We start from the raw sequence: 16822 nt of genomic DNA on the forward strand, positions 1-16822 counted from the left end.
GGCTGACAGGTGTCGGAGTCCAGCAAAACATCTGGAAAGCCACAAGTCCCCTAGCGCTTTGGACTGCATTCGCCTTCCTTAAGGAAGCATGAGCCTGAATGAGAAGGGTACTCTTTTCAGAAGGCAAACTCCCCGGTTTCCTGCCTCCTCCTTCCCCTTCGCGAGGGCTCCGTCTCCGTGGCGAGCGCACTAAATCTCTCAACAGATGCTGGGGCATCTTCATAATCATCTCGGCTCCTTGGTGGTCAGTGTGGAGCAGCAGCAGCAGCAGGGTATTAATTCTGGATCTGCGGGCTCTCCACCACATTGGGTTCCTTCTTCCAGAAAGATAAGGGGGAGGGATCTCCCGAGCCTGACGGACAGTTTACATAATGAGCTTGCGAGGCCAGGAGGCAACTATATAAACAGCGCGAAGGGAAGCCAGCTTTCCACTCACGGAGCGAGCGCAGGAGCAGCAGCTGAGGTCGGGGAAAGGAACGAGCTGCTGCCGCGCCACGCTCACACGCCCCTCCGCCTCTCTCCTCCGGGCTTGGGAGTTTTATAAACGACGGGATTTAACCCTCCGACCACGCCGATGCTTTAAAAAGCAGCCCCACTGGATTATACCTTCCTCTTCGTCTTGGGGAGTACTTGGAAGGGAAGCCTCTGACCTGCATGCCACGACTTGGGAGAGCCAGGCAGCAGCAGCAGCAGCAGCAGCGCATCTTTGGACCACCTGAGGAATACGAGCGCGCCTTGAAAGCTCAGCCCGGGAGGAATTAAGCACATCGTAGCGGGAGGATGGCAGCCTTGCGCCTCGTGGGCTTGACATTGGCTGTCGCGGTGACGCTGCAGGTAATGATGTTGGCACAGCCGTCGGGGGAATATATATACATTGATATATGTGTGCATGGGGAGTTTTTCTTTTTCTTTCTGGAAAGTGTTGGCCCCAAAGGGAACAAGCTCGGGGTATAAGCTCTGCTGTTGTGTGTGTCTCCCCTTTGCGCAGAAGGTCTCCGGCTCGGGCGTCTTCCAGCTGGAGCTGCGGCACTTTGCCAACGGCCAAGGCGCCCTGGCGAGCGGAGAGTCGTGCGGGTCCGGCTGCAGGACCTTCTTCCGCGTGTGCCTGATGCATTACCAGGCGGTGATCTCGCCGGGCGACTGCACCTTCGGCAGCATCGTGACCCCGGTGCTGGGGATCAACTCCTTCGCCATCCGGGAGACCGAGGGCTTCGGCAGCCCCATCAAGTTGCCTTTCAACTTCACGTGGCCGGTGAGAGCTCACCTTCAACAGCCTTGGAAAAGCGGGGCGGGGGTTGAGCGAGGAAGTCGAAATAATAACAATAAAAAAGCAGAGGCCGCCGTGGTTCAGCTGCAGGCTATATAAACAAACCCTGCGCTCGACGTTTTGTTTCCATAACTTGGTGCCATGTAGAAAGCTGCGCTCTAATTGCGGGCGTTGCAAATGCGTGTCGGAATAGAACGGCGAGTTGCTCAAGGCGAGTGAAATGTGCACATTTTGAAGCTGGGGGAAAGTTGCTTTCCACGAAGCTGGGGTGGGAAGGGTCGCCTTGGGGAGGCAGGGAGAGGACATTTCTTCCTCCTGCACCCTGGTCAGAGGCGAGAGACGCCTTTTCCCAGGAGATGAAAGCAGTCCTCCGGAGGAAGCTCCATTTCATCGACTCAGACAAAGTAATGCTATCTGCAATTAGATTAATTGAAATGTATATCTACCGCCAGGTAGAGGTTTTCTGGTTTCACCCGATTGTTTTAAATCTCTGAGGCCGACAGTCCCTTTCCGATCACTTATCACTAGAACTCCCCGCTTGTCTTAGGTTCTGTGCCTTCCTCTCACTCCTCCTTTCCATTCACAGGGAACTTTCTCATTGATCATTGAAGCCTGGCACGCTCCCGAAGGTTACAATCCAGCAGGTGAATATGGCCGTTCCTTTCCTACTCACTAGGGGGCGACAGCTTTTCAAAACTTGCAGCTTTATGCAGAAACTAGCTTAAAAAAACAACACAAAATAGCTAAGTCTGCCAGCACAGTTATTAAATAGCTTCCACCTAAGCTACATAAATAAATATTGTTTTTACTTATTGCATGTAAGTTCAGAAAATATTTTCGATGCTTGCTTTAATTTGCAAGGCAGAGCTGTTCCCAACATCTTGATGAGTTTTGCTTTGATTTTGTCCCCCTACTTAATCTCCACACAATTGCGTTTCCTCCCGTTTATTTTTGGCGTGGGAAAGAAAGGAGCTCTTTGGTGAGAAAACGGCAAGGCTGCCAAAAAGTCCTGACTGCCTTTTCCTGTATTTTACACCTTTTTCAAATTCCGCCCTTTGGAAAAGGAATAATGGCTTTGGGATGTTTTTCTGACATAGAGGAAAAGGATATTTCAACAGCACAAGAGCTCTTACTTTGAAAGGCTTTCTGTAAAGCTTCTCAGGACCACAGCTAACAATAATGGATACTAAAGGCAAAAGAGAACAGTGCTTTTACACTGGTATCATGTGACCCCTGACCCCCTAATTACTGGAGCCCAGTGGTTGAGCCTCAAATGTCTCTATATACTCCTGGCTTATTAATATTTTAATCAACATTATTTGACACACTACTTGGGCTGAATAATGCAATTTTCTTCCTCAATTTAATTTCAGTGGTAACACGTTGTCACAAATGCCTTTTGAGGGCCAGGTTGATTCTCTTTATTTTGGCATTATTAGGATTTCTTACCTTCAATCCGGCCCCCTAAAACAAAATCCTTCACTGTTTTTAATTATATTGAGCATGTTGCAATGAGCATTGCTACTTAAAAAAATATGAGGGCACCAGCTGATGAAATCTATTGCACAGAGTCTGGGCTTGTATGTTGGGGCTAGAAGATTGATGCTAGACGCCATCGCTAATTACGGTGACACTGGAGAGGAAGCACAAGCTGGCGTGTAATGTGAGAATGTTTTAATAAGGGCATAGTGTGTGGTAGCGCTGTGCATGGTAGCATGGGCCAGAAGGACGCTGTGTGGGAATTCTTCCTTGTTGTGAACAGCCAAGGCACATCAGACAAGAGGAGCAGTTAAGTGCCCAGTGTGCTTTAACATAAGGGATGAACTGTGAGCAGAGTTACCACCTGCTTCCAACAGAGCCTCTCTGCCTGAAACAACTGTACAGTATTCAGCAGGTGTAGCATGTCTTCACAGGGAGAATGCCAGGATGGAAAATATTTTACATGTTGGATTTCTGCTTATTATACAGCCGTTAAACGGATGCCCTGACACCCGCTGGGGGGAAAGTGGCAACTAAGCTGTGAGGATGCAGTACCACACTATGGGATGGGTTCTGTAAAACAAGAGTGCAAATGGTCCTTTGGGATGTGAGAGAGGGATGCAGCAGTGGCATGCAAAGGAGGTTAAAGTGTAGCAGATGGACTAAATCTAGAGGACGGTGTGAGATAGCGGTAACTCCTGGGTGGTGACTGTCAGTGCAAAGCTTTTTATTATATTTTAAAGAGATGTGCTTCTGCATGCAATCCAAAACCTTATCACCTGCCTCTATGCTCTGTTTATTTCCCCCCTTTGAGTGGGGAGTGAGTGGCACTCTGCACGTGCCCAGGGGCATTTCTTCTCGCATTCCAGATTCCGCAGTTGAGTCTGGCTCAAACCAAAGACCTTGTTGGCACAGGGGCCTTGGATATGGCTAGAAAGGGAGACGGGGCTCGGGGAGAGTGTCCTGTTTCTCCCTCCAGGCCTAACCCAGCTTGTGTCCTTCCCGCCCCAGCAGCATCCAAGCCCCCTGCCCGGAAGTGGCTCATCAGCCAGATGGCGATCCGGCGCTCGCTGGCCGTGGGCGAGGCGTGGCTGCCGGACCAGCAGAGCCACGAGTGGGCCCGCCTGAACTTCTCCTACCGCGTGGTGTGCAACGAGCACTACTACGGCGACAACTGCTCCCGCCTCTGCAAGGACCGCGACGACCTCTTCGGCCACTACGTCTGCAAAGCCGACGGCACCATGGCCTGCCTGCCCGACTGGACGGGGGACTACTGCACAGACGGTGAGCGAGGCCGCCCTTCCCGCCCTAGACTTCCCCCTCCCTCCGCCCCCCAGCGACCAGTTGGCGCGGAAAGCGCGCGGGCGGGCGCGCAAACTGCGCCTCGAGGGCAGGGAAAGGCGCGACAGCTCCCCCTGCCGGTCGCGGGCGCCAACAGCTGGCGGGCGGGGAGGCAAAGAAAGCAAAGCAACCCTAGGGGTGTTACAGATGGGTAGCCGTGTTGGTCTGCCATAGTCAAAACAAAAAAAATTCCTTCCAGTAGCACCTTAAAGACCAACTAAGTTAGTTCTTGGTATGAGCTTTCGTGTGCATGCACACTTCTTCAGATCTGAAGAAGTGTGCATGCACACGAAAGCTCATACCAAGAACTAACTTAGTTGGTCTTTAAGGTGCTACTGGAAGGAATTTTTTTTGTTTCAACCCTAGGGGGACACTGCGCGTGCGCGAGCCCTTAGAGGTCGGCGGAGGGGTCGAAAGGGTCGGGGGCGAGAGGGCTGAGGGGATTTGGAAAAGGGACCTGCGAGGGTCGAGGCAGAGAGAGGGATGGAGACAGGGTTTTGTTGAAACTCATAGGCAGGACGGCATGCGGATGCGTTGCTGTGCCCTTGCAGTTCCAACTGAGAACCAGAAATGTCTCACTGGCCTCCTAACCCCGTTATGAGCGCCTCCTAGTTATAACATGGACAGTTATAATGTGAGGAAACGGGCGCCAGCCTTATCTGTTCCTTCTTAAAGCATGAAAATAGTATTTTTTTTACAAAAAGCACCCACTGCCATATATCCGAGACCAGTTTCTTCTCTCCATCCCTCGAAGTGTATACACACAGTTTACAGATTAAATGGTTCTCCTAAATCCAGACTTCAAATGACCAAGCTGCACTACTGGACATCAGTTCCTTGATGCAATTGTCTTTGGAACTGGCTTCTAATTAATACACGCAAATGTGATTTGAAAGTTTCTATAAGGCTGCAGCCAGGCAATGGTTTTCCCGATTCACATTACTTACTCTCAGGGACCATTTCTTACATTTAAAAGGGCTTTGGCGATTTCCTAGGCTCCATAGAAGTGGTTCTCAAAATTATGTTCCGTTGTGCTACCATTTATGGTGGCTGCAGGTGTGCCCGTTTTGAATGCAGACCTCCAACTCTAAGCAAGTCAGTAGAGCAAAAATGCCATTCCATTCTTCTGGGTGAGGTAGTGTATGTGCAATAATGGAAATGAATGGGAACCACAGTTGTCTCCACCCCCATTCCCTTGGTACTAAAGAATCAGGGGAATGTAGCTCCCTCATAAATGGTTCATTTTCTTATTGCACCTGCTCCTGGGGCCATCGCACCATTTCCTGCATCTGTACTTCACATCATTTCCACCCCCCTGCTTTGCAACTACTTTCAGTCAGCCAGCTTTAGATGGTGACTGCATCGAATGTCCCCAGTATCTTAGCTTAATGTTCTAGATAACAAGAACTGTAAAAGGTATTCTCAAGTCTAATTTTACATTTCAAAACACTTCCAGTTGCCAGGGCAGCTTCTTAGTGAATTTCATACTGGCATTTTAACTATGGGTTCAGGTACATCTAAGAAGTTTTTTTATTGCTAAAGTTGTGTGTATATCTCACAGCTATCATCAAAACTGATGGCACTGCAGCTGTAGGAATTCTAAAAATCCAACCACTTCTTGTTTTCATTGGTCTTAGGGAACCAAGTCGATATTTGTTGACAAAACAAAACAAAAAAACTCCTGGCCTAAAGGAAATTTCTTTAAGAACGGTGCTGGTGCTACAGGTTTCTTCTAGTTCTCTGCCTTTAAAAAGCAAATCAAATGTTGAATTAACAATAATGCATATAAATTACGCCTGTTTTATACATAAAATTGTACATGTTCCCACTTATTGATTTACATAATTTTGAGCATGGCATATGAGAATCTTTGGAACAGAATTTGAATTTTTGTTTAGTGCAAAATACAACTGTAAGCAATTGTGGGCCATTCACTCTCTGCCTCTGGGGCAGTCACTGCTTCTCAGGATTGTCAATGAGAAAACATGTTGACCATGTTTGCACATCATAATAAACCAGAGTTAATGGTTTACTGGACTCTTTTGGTCCTCCCTGCCAGCATGCAAGAGGAAACAAAATATTACCCTAGCTTAGCATTATACCCAACCAGGGATCAGGATTTGTTTTGCTGAAACCATGGTCATTAGTTTGGGGGCATGAAATAAGCCACAATCCCTGATTCAAGCATAATGCTAAGCGAGGGATCGTGGCTTGTTGCCAGATCAGCAGCCCAGATCAGTGTTTGCAGTAAACAGTTAACTAATATTTACTGTGATGTGCAAACTAGGCTGCTGTCTTGAGCTTGTTGGATACAAATACAATAATAAATACTTTGAAATGCATTTTTGAAAGTATTAACTTATTTTTTTCTCTCCCAATGAAACAGCTATCTGTCTAGAAGGGTGTTCAGAGAAAAATGGATTTTGCAGAAAACCAAGAGAGTGCATGTAAGTAGTTGCTGTATTAGATCTCAATGTGATTAACAGTATATGAGTCCCACTTCTCTCCCTTCTCACTTTACTCATTTCAGTGGTCATCACTGATAAAATTCCCTTTGACTTCAAGTAAGCTCAAAGTATTGTAACAGTTAATTCAGACATTTCAATTGTTTCTTTTCAGCTGCCGTAGTGGTTGGAAAGGCCGTTACTGTAATGAATGTATTCCTCATGTGGGTTGTCGCCATGGGACGTGTACAAAACCAGGAAAGTGCATATGCGATGAAGGCTGGGGAGGCCTTTTTTGTGATCAAGGTTAGTTGATGTAGTTAACACAAAAATGCATTAATTTTTATGTGAGTGTTTTTTTTTCTTGCTGATAAATTTCTTAAGGAGAAATTTAACATTTTAGGTTGCTGCAAGAAGTCTAACTAAATAGACTTTGAATCTGATTGTCTTGGATGATTGTGGCCAAATGTCAAAATTTCTCTTAAATTCTTCTCTTTCTGTAAAAGTGGTATATGTTTACAGGAACATTCAAAAGTATTCGCACATTTTTTTCTTTAAAGTATATATACTGCACATTTAGTCTTGCCTCTTGTCCCTTATAAAAACTGTATATTTAGTGATCTATCATATACAGTACTTAACTGAGGCCGTTTTCTAAACATATGGTATCACAAGCAAACAGAATCTGGCTCTTCCTTATTTTTACTCATGGGAATATTCTTATATGACTAATGCAGAATTTAAAACAAATGGAAATTGGGGGAAATCTCCAGATTCTGTTTCAAGGGACAGGCTTGACCATGCACCTGACATGTTTCCATGATCTCTAATGTAATCTCAGTTGAATAACTATGGTTCTCCAAAGTCATATCTGCACTTTAAACTGGGGTTACAGGTTCTTTTGCTACAATGGAATCCTTATAGGGAATATGCAGTCATGCAATTATTTATTAACCACACACATGGTCAATATCCTAAGAAACATTTCTGAACCTTGTAGAAGAAACTTTGTCTAGAGAAAGCCTGCCTAATGAGAATGTTGGAAGTGTATAAACTTACTAGGATCTTTTTCAACTTGATAAATGCACATTTAAATCCCTTTATTGCTAATAGCTTTAGGCACCTACAAAGACAAGTATTGGCTCCAAACGCAGTACACCTATCAGCCCACCCAGATTCAAAGCAAAATCATTCTTATAGCCCTAAGGATGCATATGTACAGTAGTTATTGCAGGATATGGCCTATCTGTTTAAGAGTATTTTAATTGGCTTAGCAGGTCAAATGCTGATTGATCATCTATCATTAAGTAAAGTATGCCATATTACCTTGGTTATATTCATGATACTAAAAGCTCATATTAAGCTCATAAGTCCATTTCCTTCCATGTCCTTTTGATATACTAGGTTATGAACAAAAGTGAGGGCCACCAGCTGACTATCTTTGTTTTTTGTCTTATTGCACATGGAAAGGTTTTAAGCGTTACTCCTTGTGGCAATGAGAACTACATTGTGGGGAAAGTACTGAGCTTATGCACCCCCAGGATGTTTATTTTAGGCATTCCCAAAAGTCCTCCTGGCTGGGGACACAAATTTCCATTGATTCTATTGAACAATAAATTGAAGGTGTTTTGGTCAAAGTCTCTGTTTTGCTACTTCTAGTGCCTCATCCTTTTTGTTCTTTGTTAAAACGTAACTATCTCATTGTCATGTTTCTGTACTTGCAGATCTGAACTACTGCACCCATCACAGACCCTGCAAGAATGGGGCCACCTGCATGAACACTGGCCAGGGAAGTTATACATGTTCCTGCAAAGAGGGTTTTACTGGTGTTGACTGTGAACGGAATATCAGCGAGTGTGACAGTAACCCCTGCAAGAATGGAGGCAGTTGCACAGTAAGAACTAATTATATGTTGGAAATTTATTTGTGAAAAGAGAAAAAGCAGCTTTCCATATTTATATCTTGTCCTTCCACTGATGAGTTTGGGGTAGTATGCATGAATGTTCACAATACCCCTGTCTGACCAGTAAAGAGGAGGGACTGATTGACTGGTTACAGGTCTAGGGAAGGAGGGTGTACATTGTTAAAATACAGTACAAACAATAAAAGCAACACATTACAGCAGAAATAAATCAAGAAAACCAACCACAGGCAGATCTTTAAATTTTTTATCAAAAATATCAAAACTATTAAAAGTCCCTAAAAAGCCTGGGTGAATTTTAAAATAGCCTTTGCCTGACACTGAAGGGAATACAGAATATGCTCCAAGTGAGCCTCCCTAGGGAGAACATTCCAGAACCAGGATGCTGTTCCTGTGAAGGCCCTTCCTCCTAGCAGCCTCTTGCTATTTTGAGGGCCTCTGATGATGATTTCAAGGTAGATAGTTGGTGGATACCATCTTGGAGACTCTTCCTGGCCACTGGGGAAGGAGAAGTTAGCAGGCACTGCGGCATCGGCAAAAAAGGGTGGGGGTAGCGCTGGTGCAGATATGGTGGCACCCCCAGCTATGGCACAGAGGGGCTCTGAAGCTCACATAGGGCTTGCACACAAACAAAAGCAAAAATATTACTGATCCCCCTGCATAGTCCTGGCCTTCAGTGCTATATAAAACACATCTGTCTGCTTCATGTACCTTCTTTTAGCTACACAGTTATACTGCAAGTAATATTTTCAGTCTGTCTTACTTCACTTTGGTAGTGTCTGAGTACGTACAGTCCATATCAGGTTAATAAGTCTTATTCCCTCAGTGCTCTTTTTAGTAACCATCAATAGTTGAGAAGTACATTGTTGGTATGAACTCAAGTCTCTTTGTAGTAGTATCACTTAATTTATAGTGTGCATTTACTTTTTCATCTGCAAGACCCTTTAGCTGTGTCTTAGCCCTGCTTGGTCCCCAAGTTACTACTTACTTGGAGACCCAATCTGATTCCATTTTAATTTGTTTTGGGTGCATCTGCTTTCACATCTCTGAAAGTTTATGTCCCTTTGAAAAATGGACAGGAAATGTAACTGAAAGCAACTAGTTTGAAGGAGCTAAATTTTATATATTCCTTATTTCCCCTCCACAGGATTTAGGGAAATACTACAAATGCACATGTCCCCCAGGATACGATGGTGTTAATTGTGAGCACAGTGCCTTGACTTGTGTTGATTCTCCATGTTTTAATGGTGGCACATGCCTAGAAAGAGAAGGAGGAACCAGCTATGCTTGTATTTGTCCTATGGGCTTTACAGGATCCAACTGCGAAAAGAAAGAAGACAGGTGTACCAACAACCCCTGTTCTAATGGTAAGTCCTTTCACCAGAGGAGTTTCATCTTTGGGGACAGACAATAATGAAACTTTAATCTGATTCTGTGTTCCTGCCTTGATCTGTCAGTTTTCTTTTACTATTATAAGGTATACTTTGTACGGTATATTTTCTACTTGTGAGGTTTATATTGCATGTTACAATGAGTTGCCTATTTTTTCTCCACATTTTTAAAAAAAGGATCAGCTTGGGCCGAGTGGAAGGGGAAAGAGTCTCCTAAACCCTTTCCCTCCAGTGATTCTTTCCCCCCAGCTCAAAATAACTCTTCCTAAGTTGCTCTTTAACTCACAGGGTGGAGGAGTAGCTTGCAATGCTGTTTGTTTATATACATGATCACTTCATAAGACTGTAGTATTTGTTGTTGTTGTTTAGTCGTTTAATCGTGTCCGACTCTTCGTGACCCCTTGGACCAGACTATAGTATAGGGGTTCCCAAATAGGTCTGTAGACCACTAGTGGTCCACAAATGTTATTCAGGTGGAACAGTGTGTCTGTAAAAATAGAATTCAAAATAATACATGTAGTGTAGTGCATTATAATTGCTACAACTGACAGAAAAATCCATAAGTGCCTCCAAGACCCTCTTCAATTTTCATGTGGCCCATCGGTGGATTTTGGAAGTAACTGATGGACCATCTGACACCCATTTTTGGGTTTCTAAATCTTAGTTCTGTACTGTATCTTTTCTTCTTGCTTTTCTGCAATCTTAGCTGTTACTGGACCTCTTCTTGTCGTCTACATTCCCTCATTTCTGCACCTTCTGTGTCTAGAAAAGTCTCCTTGTGCATCAAGTCAATATTTCCCAATTGACATCTTTTCTCACAACATTTCCCACACACATTCTGTGATGCCTGCTACTTGCTTATGTCCTCCTACTTCATTCTTGATGATTCTGTATCAGGTTGTGTCTTCTCCTCAGCTTTGCCCTGTTGGCTGCACTGCTACAAGGTGAGTCTTTGAAAAGAGGCCCTGTGGAACATGTGTACGCTGTATCCACAGCACCTCTTTTAAAGGACACCCTGTATATTCTAGTGCCTGGGTAGTCTTGGTCTTTGCTTCTGTGCTCAGTGCAACACAGCAGTCGCTAAATTATAATAAAAAATACATTCCTAATCAAGCTTTTTTTTTATTTATTGCGCTCTTCTCTACAGGTGGGCAATGCTTTGTTTTGGGCCAGCAGCACGTGTGTCGTTGTCGTCCTGGTTTCTCCGGTCAGAAATGTGAGATAAACATCAGCAAGTGTTCCAGAAATCCATGCACCAATGGAGGATCTTGTCATGACCTTGTGACTACACATGATTATACATGTACTTGCTTGCCAGGCTACGCTGGCAAAAACTGTGAAACCAGAACTAGAGATGAGTGTGCCTCTGAGCCCTGCCAGAATGGGGGAACATGCTATGTTGGGCTTTATCCTACTACTTTTGCTTGTCACTGCCCTTCTGGCTTCATGGGCAGCCATTGTGAATTTCCAGTGCGTTCAGTTTCAGAGCCTCCTAAACAGGTTCCTTGGGTGGCCATATCCATGGGAGTCGGGCTAGTGGCTCTTCTCATTTTGTGCTGCATGATAGCTATAGTTATCCGGCAGATGCAGAGACAGCCAGAACAGAATTCAGAAGCCATGAACAACCTGTCTGACTTCCAGAAGGAAAATCTCATCCCAGCCTCTCAACTTAAAAACACCAATAAAAACAAAGACCTTGAAGTAGACTGCGTGCTGGAGAAATCAAACTACAAACTTAAGAATCACACATTGGATTATAACCTGATGAAGGAACTGACGAGTAGAGGGGCTCAGGAAGATAAATATCATAAAAGTGAAAAATGTATAGGAGAGAAATCACCTTTCTGGTTACGCAGGTATGAACACCTTCTAAAGAAATCTAATTTCTCTGCATTTGTGAACAAGGAAGCCTATGTAGTGCAAAGAACAGGAGTAGGGAGCAACTCATAAATGTGTTAGATTCTGAAAAGCATTGAAAGTGGATAGCTCTGACATTTTAAATTTCATGCAGAGTACACTTCACTCACAGCAACAGAGGAGCGTTGACAATCCATCAAGTTTCGGAAGAAGTTTACCTTCCTTAAAGCTTAAATGAAATAACATTATGTTAAATGCCTTGGCACGACCCATCTTATGGCCAGGTTGCAGTCCACTGAGTCAAGGCCAATCCTGTAGCTAGATAGGTGGTAGGACTATGTTGTAACAGATTCCAAGAAACCATTATCTGAGGGCTAGAAAGCAACTAATGTTTGTTCTTAAGCTTATTTTTGGCTTATTGCTCATCATCAGTTTAAAGCAAACAATTCATGGCCTGGGATTGAATGATGTGATAAGTCATACTATGGCTTGTTTCAGCTACATGGGGCAAGTAGGGAGAAGCCACACAAGGGGTCTACGCAGCAGAGGCACACTCACAGGGCTGCATGCATTTGTTCCTGTCAAAGTTGTTGACTTCACAAAAACACCTCTACCCAGATTCTTTATGCTTGAACTGCTCACCTAATTTAATTGGTCTTGTGAATGTGAGGAAATGAAGAGAGACAAAAAGAAAGTGCAGCCAAGTAGTTCCAAATTCTGTCTTTTGATGCAGACTTACAGCCTTTACATAAAATATTTAAAATTTTGTGCATCTACTGCACCTAGTAAGTCAAGCTGATTTACTTGGTTCAATAAAACACAATGAATGCTACTTGAAACCAGGCTACTCCCCATATGCAAGTTTCAGCCTGATCATAGTTATTTGGTCATAGAAGACTGAGGATGTCATTGGTTGGAAACTGAATTTTTAAATATTTGCTGTCATTCGTGGCCTAAGCTACTGTAAAAGATCCTTTCTTCAGTTTTAACACATGAAACAAGAACATTTTGCTTAGAATTTTTATCATGGTTTTTTGTTTTCAACAGTGAAAAGCCAGAATGTAGAATATCAGCTATATGCTCTCCAAGGGATTCCATGTACCAATCTGTCTTTGTGATAGCAGAGGAGCGAAATGAGTGTGTTATAGCCACAGAGGTATGTATGTTGCCTACATAGATTTTAATTTTTGCCACCCGCCTGTCTCAAGAGACAGCGGAAGAGTGCGCCATTGGGGCTAAAGTCAAACTGTTGGAGTGTCACAGCGTCCGCTGTTTTAATTACTTAAACATTTCTATATTGCTTTTAGCTGCAAAAAGAGCTCTGAAAGCAGTTTACAACAATAAATATCAATACAAACAAAAATGACATTCAAAACAAAAATTAAACGGAGATAACAACACATATTAAAAGAGGGGAAATGTCTTGACCACCTACCTGACAATAAAGAAGGGGCCAGTGTATTCTTCCTTGGGTGGCAGTTCCACAATCACCGAAAAGGCCCTGCCTTGGCTGCAGAACATAGAGCAGAGCCCTGGAAGGTGGCCACAACCGACAAGCAGGTTTATGCAGAGAGGGGTGATCCTTCAGATATCCTGCTCCCAAGCTATCTTTGTCATTAATTTAGTCATTAATTTATAGAGCTAAGGTCTCATTTTTTAAATAATAAAAATCTGAAAAGATAGCAATGTAGTTTTAGACTTTCAGGCATCATTTCCATGCATCTGGCAAGTAGTGAGTAGTAATGGAACTATTTCTAGTGTTGCTCAGATCATTCCTGCAAACAATACTTAAGAAAATAGAGAAATTAATGGGTTAGTTTCTTCAGGGTTTTTTTGTTTTGTTTTTAAGGTCTGAATCCCAGAGTAAAGACATTGGCTTAAGCTCTTACTTCTGAAACCAGAATTCTGCATTCTCACTTCCCACTCTAGCACCCCACACCTCCTGAAAACCTGTTTCAAAAAGGCATGGAATGTGGAGCAAAGGGCTACAACAGGAAGGGGATACTGATAAAATTCATGCCAGTCCCCTTGCCCTCACTTGACAGCATCAGGCCAATTATCCTGCTCCCATCTGGTGGCCCCACTGCTCCACAAAACTCTGCTGCTACTGCTGGGGAATTTGGTTTGCAACTTTAATCTGTATTTTGAATAGCACTGCCTGTTTCTAATTTCTCCCCCTCCCATTTGTTTCTAAACAGGTATAAGAATGAAGGTTGCTCTGTTTGCACCTCAGTGTTGGAGATGCCACAAGGTGGACATTCCTGCTAATTGTTTACAATTCACAATTGGATTGGACTTGGATTTTTTTAATTATATGCAATTTGCTGCTCTCAGGAGGAGGAGAGGATGGAAGTGGGTGAACTGGACAGACTGTGAATTTAAAGATGCAATAGACCTTTTGGCCCCCTGTTCCCTTATTTTGAAGTCTGATAGGAGGAATATAACTGACTACAGGGAGGGGAGAGGCAGTGATGGTGTCTTTTACTAGCCTTTGAAATTACTTTGCTGCCAGTTGCTTGTGGACAGTTGTGTGACTTTCCAAAACTTCAGTCTTGGAAGGTGCCCATTGGTGCAAAAGGCACTCTGCCATCACAGAATAAACCAGCAATACTGTGAGAAGAATGAATGAAGAAACATGTTTTTCTATGCATATAATGGATACAGAATAAATGAGCTCACCATTTTTTTCTGGATTTGAAAGTGCCTGAAGCGTGTTTAAGAATCTAGAGAGCCCAAATCAAGCCTTTTCCCCCTGCAGTACCCAAACAGTATTGGCAAGGAGTTACTTACTACCAGTACCTCCTGTTGCTTCTCTATTTTACACCCCTTTCCCCCTTCCATGTATTCCAAACAATGTAAGGGGAGATGGATAATGAGCTGGCATTTCATCTCCTAGGATGATGCTTTGGTGAACTGAGCAGTGAATTGGGATTTGCTCCTATTTCTGAATGACAGAAACATCCATGGACTTAAACAGCAGGGGAGAATCCTGCCGCTGCTGCCTCCTCAGTATGAGGAAACTTAATCCCAGTGCTCGCTGAAAGCCTTACAAGTGCGTTTAAAATCAATCAGCTGTTTTCATGCCCTTTGCACTACTAGTCACCATGAATAGAAGTGTGTTTCTTCTTCATATGCATTAGGTAGGATTTGGAATTTTGTGTTGGATATCTGAATCTGGTGCCACCACCTCAATTGCAAATAACCTCCAAGTCTAAACTTGTGGGGGTTTTTTACAGCCAGGGAAGTGTTTATGAGCCCTGAAGTTTTATTCCTTGCTGCAGAACAACCACCACTATCTACAGCTCCGCTGGGCTAAGAAAGACTAAGCTACAAGGGGGACTTATTGAGGGATATCTGTGGGTGAAATCATAAATTTCTTGGTTTGTCCTGCTTCTTCATTCCTTCACACTGCTACAAGGAAAGGAGTAACCTTATGTTTTTTAGTCCAAAGGAGCAGTTCTGAACTGGAAAACTCAGTGCACGCAGACTCTCATACATTTACAGCAATAATAATAGACATTTCAGATAGGAAGTGCTGTGATGTTTGTAGTGATAAACATGTACTGTGGGAAAGGGAATATGGCGGAAGCAGAGAGAGGAAGCAAATTTTCATTCAAGGAAGTTGGGATTGTGCTTTCTGTGGTGGAAGAGCAATGTTCCTGACCTTGTAAATCCCAGCATCAGTTTTGTTCACCTCCAGCCTTGAATTGTGCAAGCAAGATTTTGCTCAGAATGTTCACTACTGACCTTTTGGTCTGACCATTCAAGACCGTTATGAAAATGACCTTCAGAAATCAATAATATGGTTTATACTAGTGTCTGTTTGTAGTTATTTTAAAACATAGTATTTCAATAATTTAAAAAGAAAATCAGAAGCACTGAACTTTCTACATTTTGTAACATTATTTTGTATATAATGTATATTTATAATCAAAAACAGAAGTGTAAATATGTTTATTACTTATCATGTTATGTTTTTATGTGATGACAAAGTTTGAATTTTATTTTTTTTTCCAAATAATGAAAATACTTTCCTGCTACTGCAAAGTTTGGTGTGGTTTCTCATTTTATGACTTGAGTTTCATGATCTTCCAGTGTTTACAGGAAATCTCTTTGTCATAGAGGCTGAGTTCTAACAGGTCCTGTAGTAATATAAATTTGTTGCTTGGCATTACATAACATGTGCAAAGGTCACAAAGTTTCTGGTGAATGAATTCAGTTTATTTATTTTTTTAGTTGATAACCTGCTTTGATGTAAGAATTCTTACATTTTTAGAATGTAATAGAAATGTAATAAAGCCAAGCTTTTTACATAGTCCTTAGAATAAGGACAAAACCCTGGCCTATGTTAGTTCTTACACAACAATAGAAATTACATCTGTTGTTCATTCTGGAAAAGGATTCGGGAATAAATAAACTCACTTCTCAACTTTATATTCTATTAATGAGCGAGAAAGTTCCTTTGCTGGCTTCTTACCTTTCTCTGTTCTAACAGAGTTCAGGATGTATCAGAGCAGCTGTCTATTCCAAAATGCTTTAAACAGGATGCAAAGTAAATATGATAAAATGTGTGAGAGAAAACAGAAATTAGAAACTGCATATAAGACACATAACTAATTGAATTATTTTCAGTGTTAGGTCACAGCATTGTTTATTACAGATCCGGGCACGCTTCCAGATTTCTGCTTCCCCAAATAATAATGTATTTAATTATTAAATTTGTATCTTTCCTCCCAAAAGAGGGCGGGGCAGTGCAACATCAGTGATAAAACAATACAGTGGAAACATCTTCAAAACATCTAAAAACCTGTAAAACAATAACATACCATACTTCCACAGCTAATAATGTCAAGGTTACTAGGAAAAGTATTCTTCACCCATCAGGTGCCTGGGTAAACAGGATTGTTTTAAAATTCCTTCTGAAATAGATGCACCTCAGCAGAGAGGACATTCCCCAAATGGGAACTGCCATGAGAAGGCCCTGTCATAGGTCAGCGTCAACCAAGCAGCACCCTGCACCTTCCACCCTGACCTAAACTGCCTCAGTCCAGTATACCTGAAGGAGTGTCTCCACCCTCATCATTCAGCCCGGACACTGAGGTCCAGCACCAAGGGCCTTCTG

General features: G+C 43.0%; 1 protein-coding gene across 2 annotated transcripts; it reads left to right on the forward strand.

Annotated features, from left to right (window-relative positions):
- Positions 1-247: 247 nt before the first annotated feature.
- On the forward strand, positions 248-16134 carry DLL4 (delta like canonical Notch ligand 4). Of its 2 annotated transcripts, none has more exons than XM_028723049.2 (11): positions 248-834; positions 989-1252; positions 1854-1911; positions 3758-4030; positions 6474-6534; positions 6707-6837; positions 8256-8425; positions 9600-9819; positions 10991-11699; positions 12748-12856; positions 13899-16134. In XM_028723049.2, exons 1-11 carry the CDS (start codon positions 781-783, stop codon positions 13902-13904), a joined length of 2055 nt encoding a protein of 684 aa, XP_028578882.1. In that variant the 5' UTR covers positions 248-780; the 3' UTR covers positions 13905-16134. The 2 variants fall into 2 exon arrangements, with proteins under 2 accessions (XP_028578882.1, XP_028578892.1); XM_028723059.2 differs by having other exon boundaries at positions 250-834; positions 3761-4030.
- Positions 16135-16822: the final 688 nt, after the last annotated feature.

The sequence above is a fragment of the Podarcis muralis genome, chromosome 1, assembly GCF_964188315.1.
Source record: "Podarcis muralis chromosome 1, rPodMur119.hap1.1, whole genome shotgun sequence".
NCBI lineage: Eukaryota > Metazoa > Chordata > Lepidosauria > Squamata > Lacertidae > Podarcis > Podarcis muralis.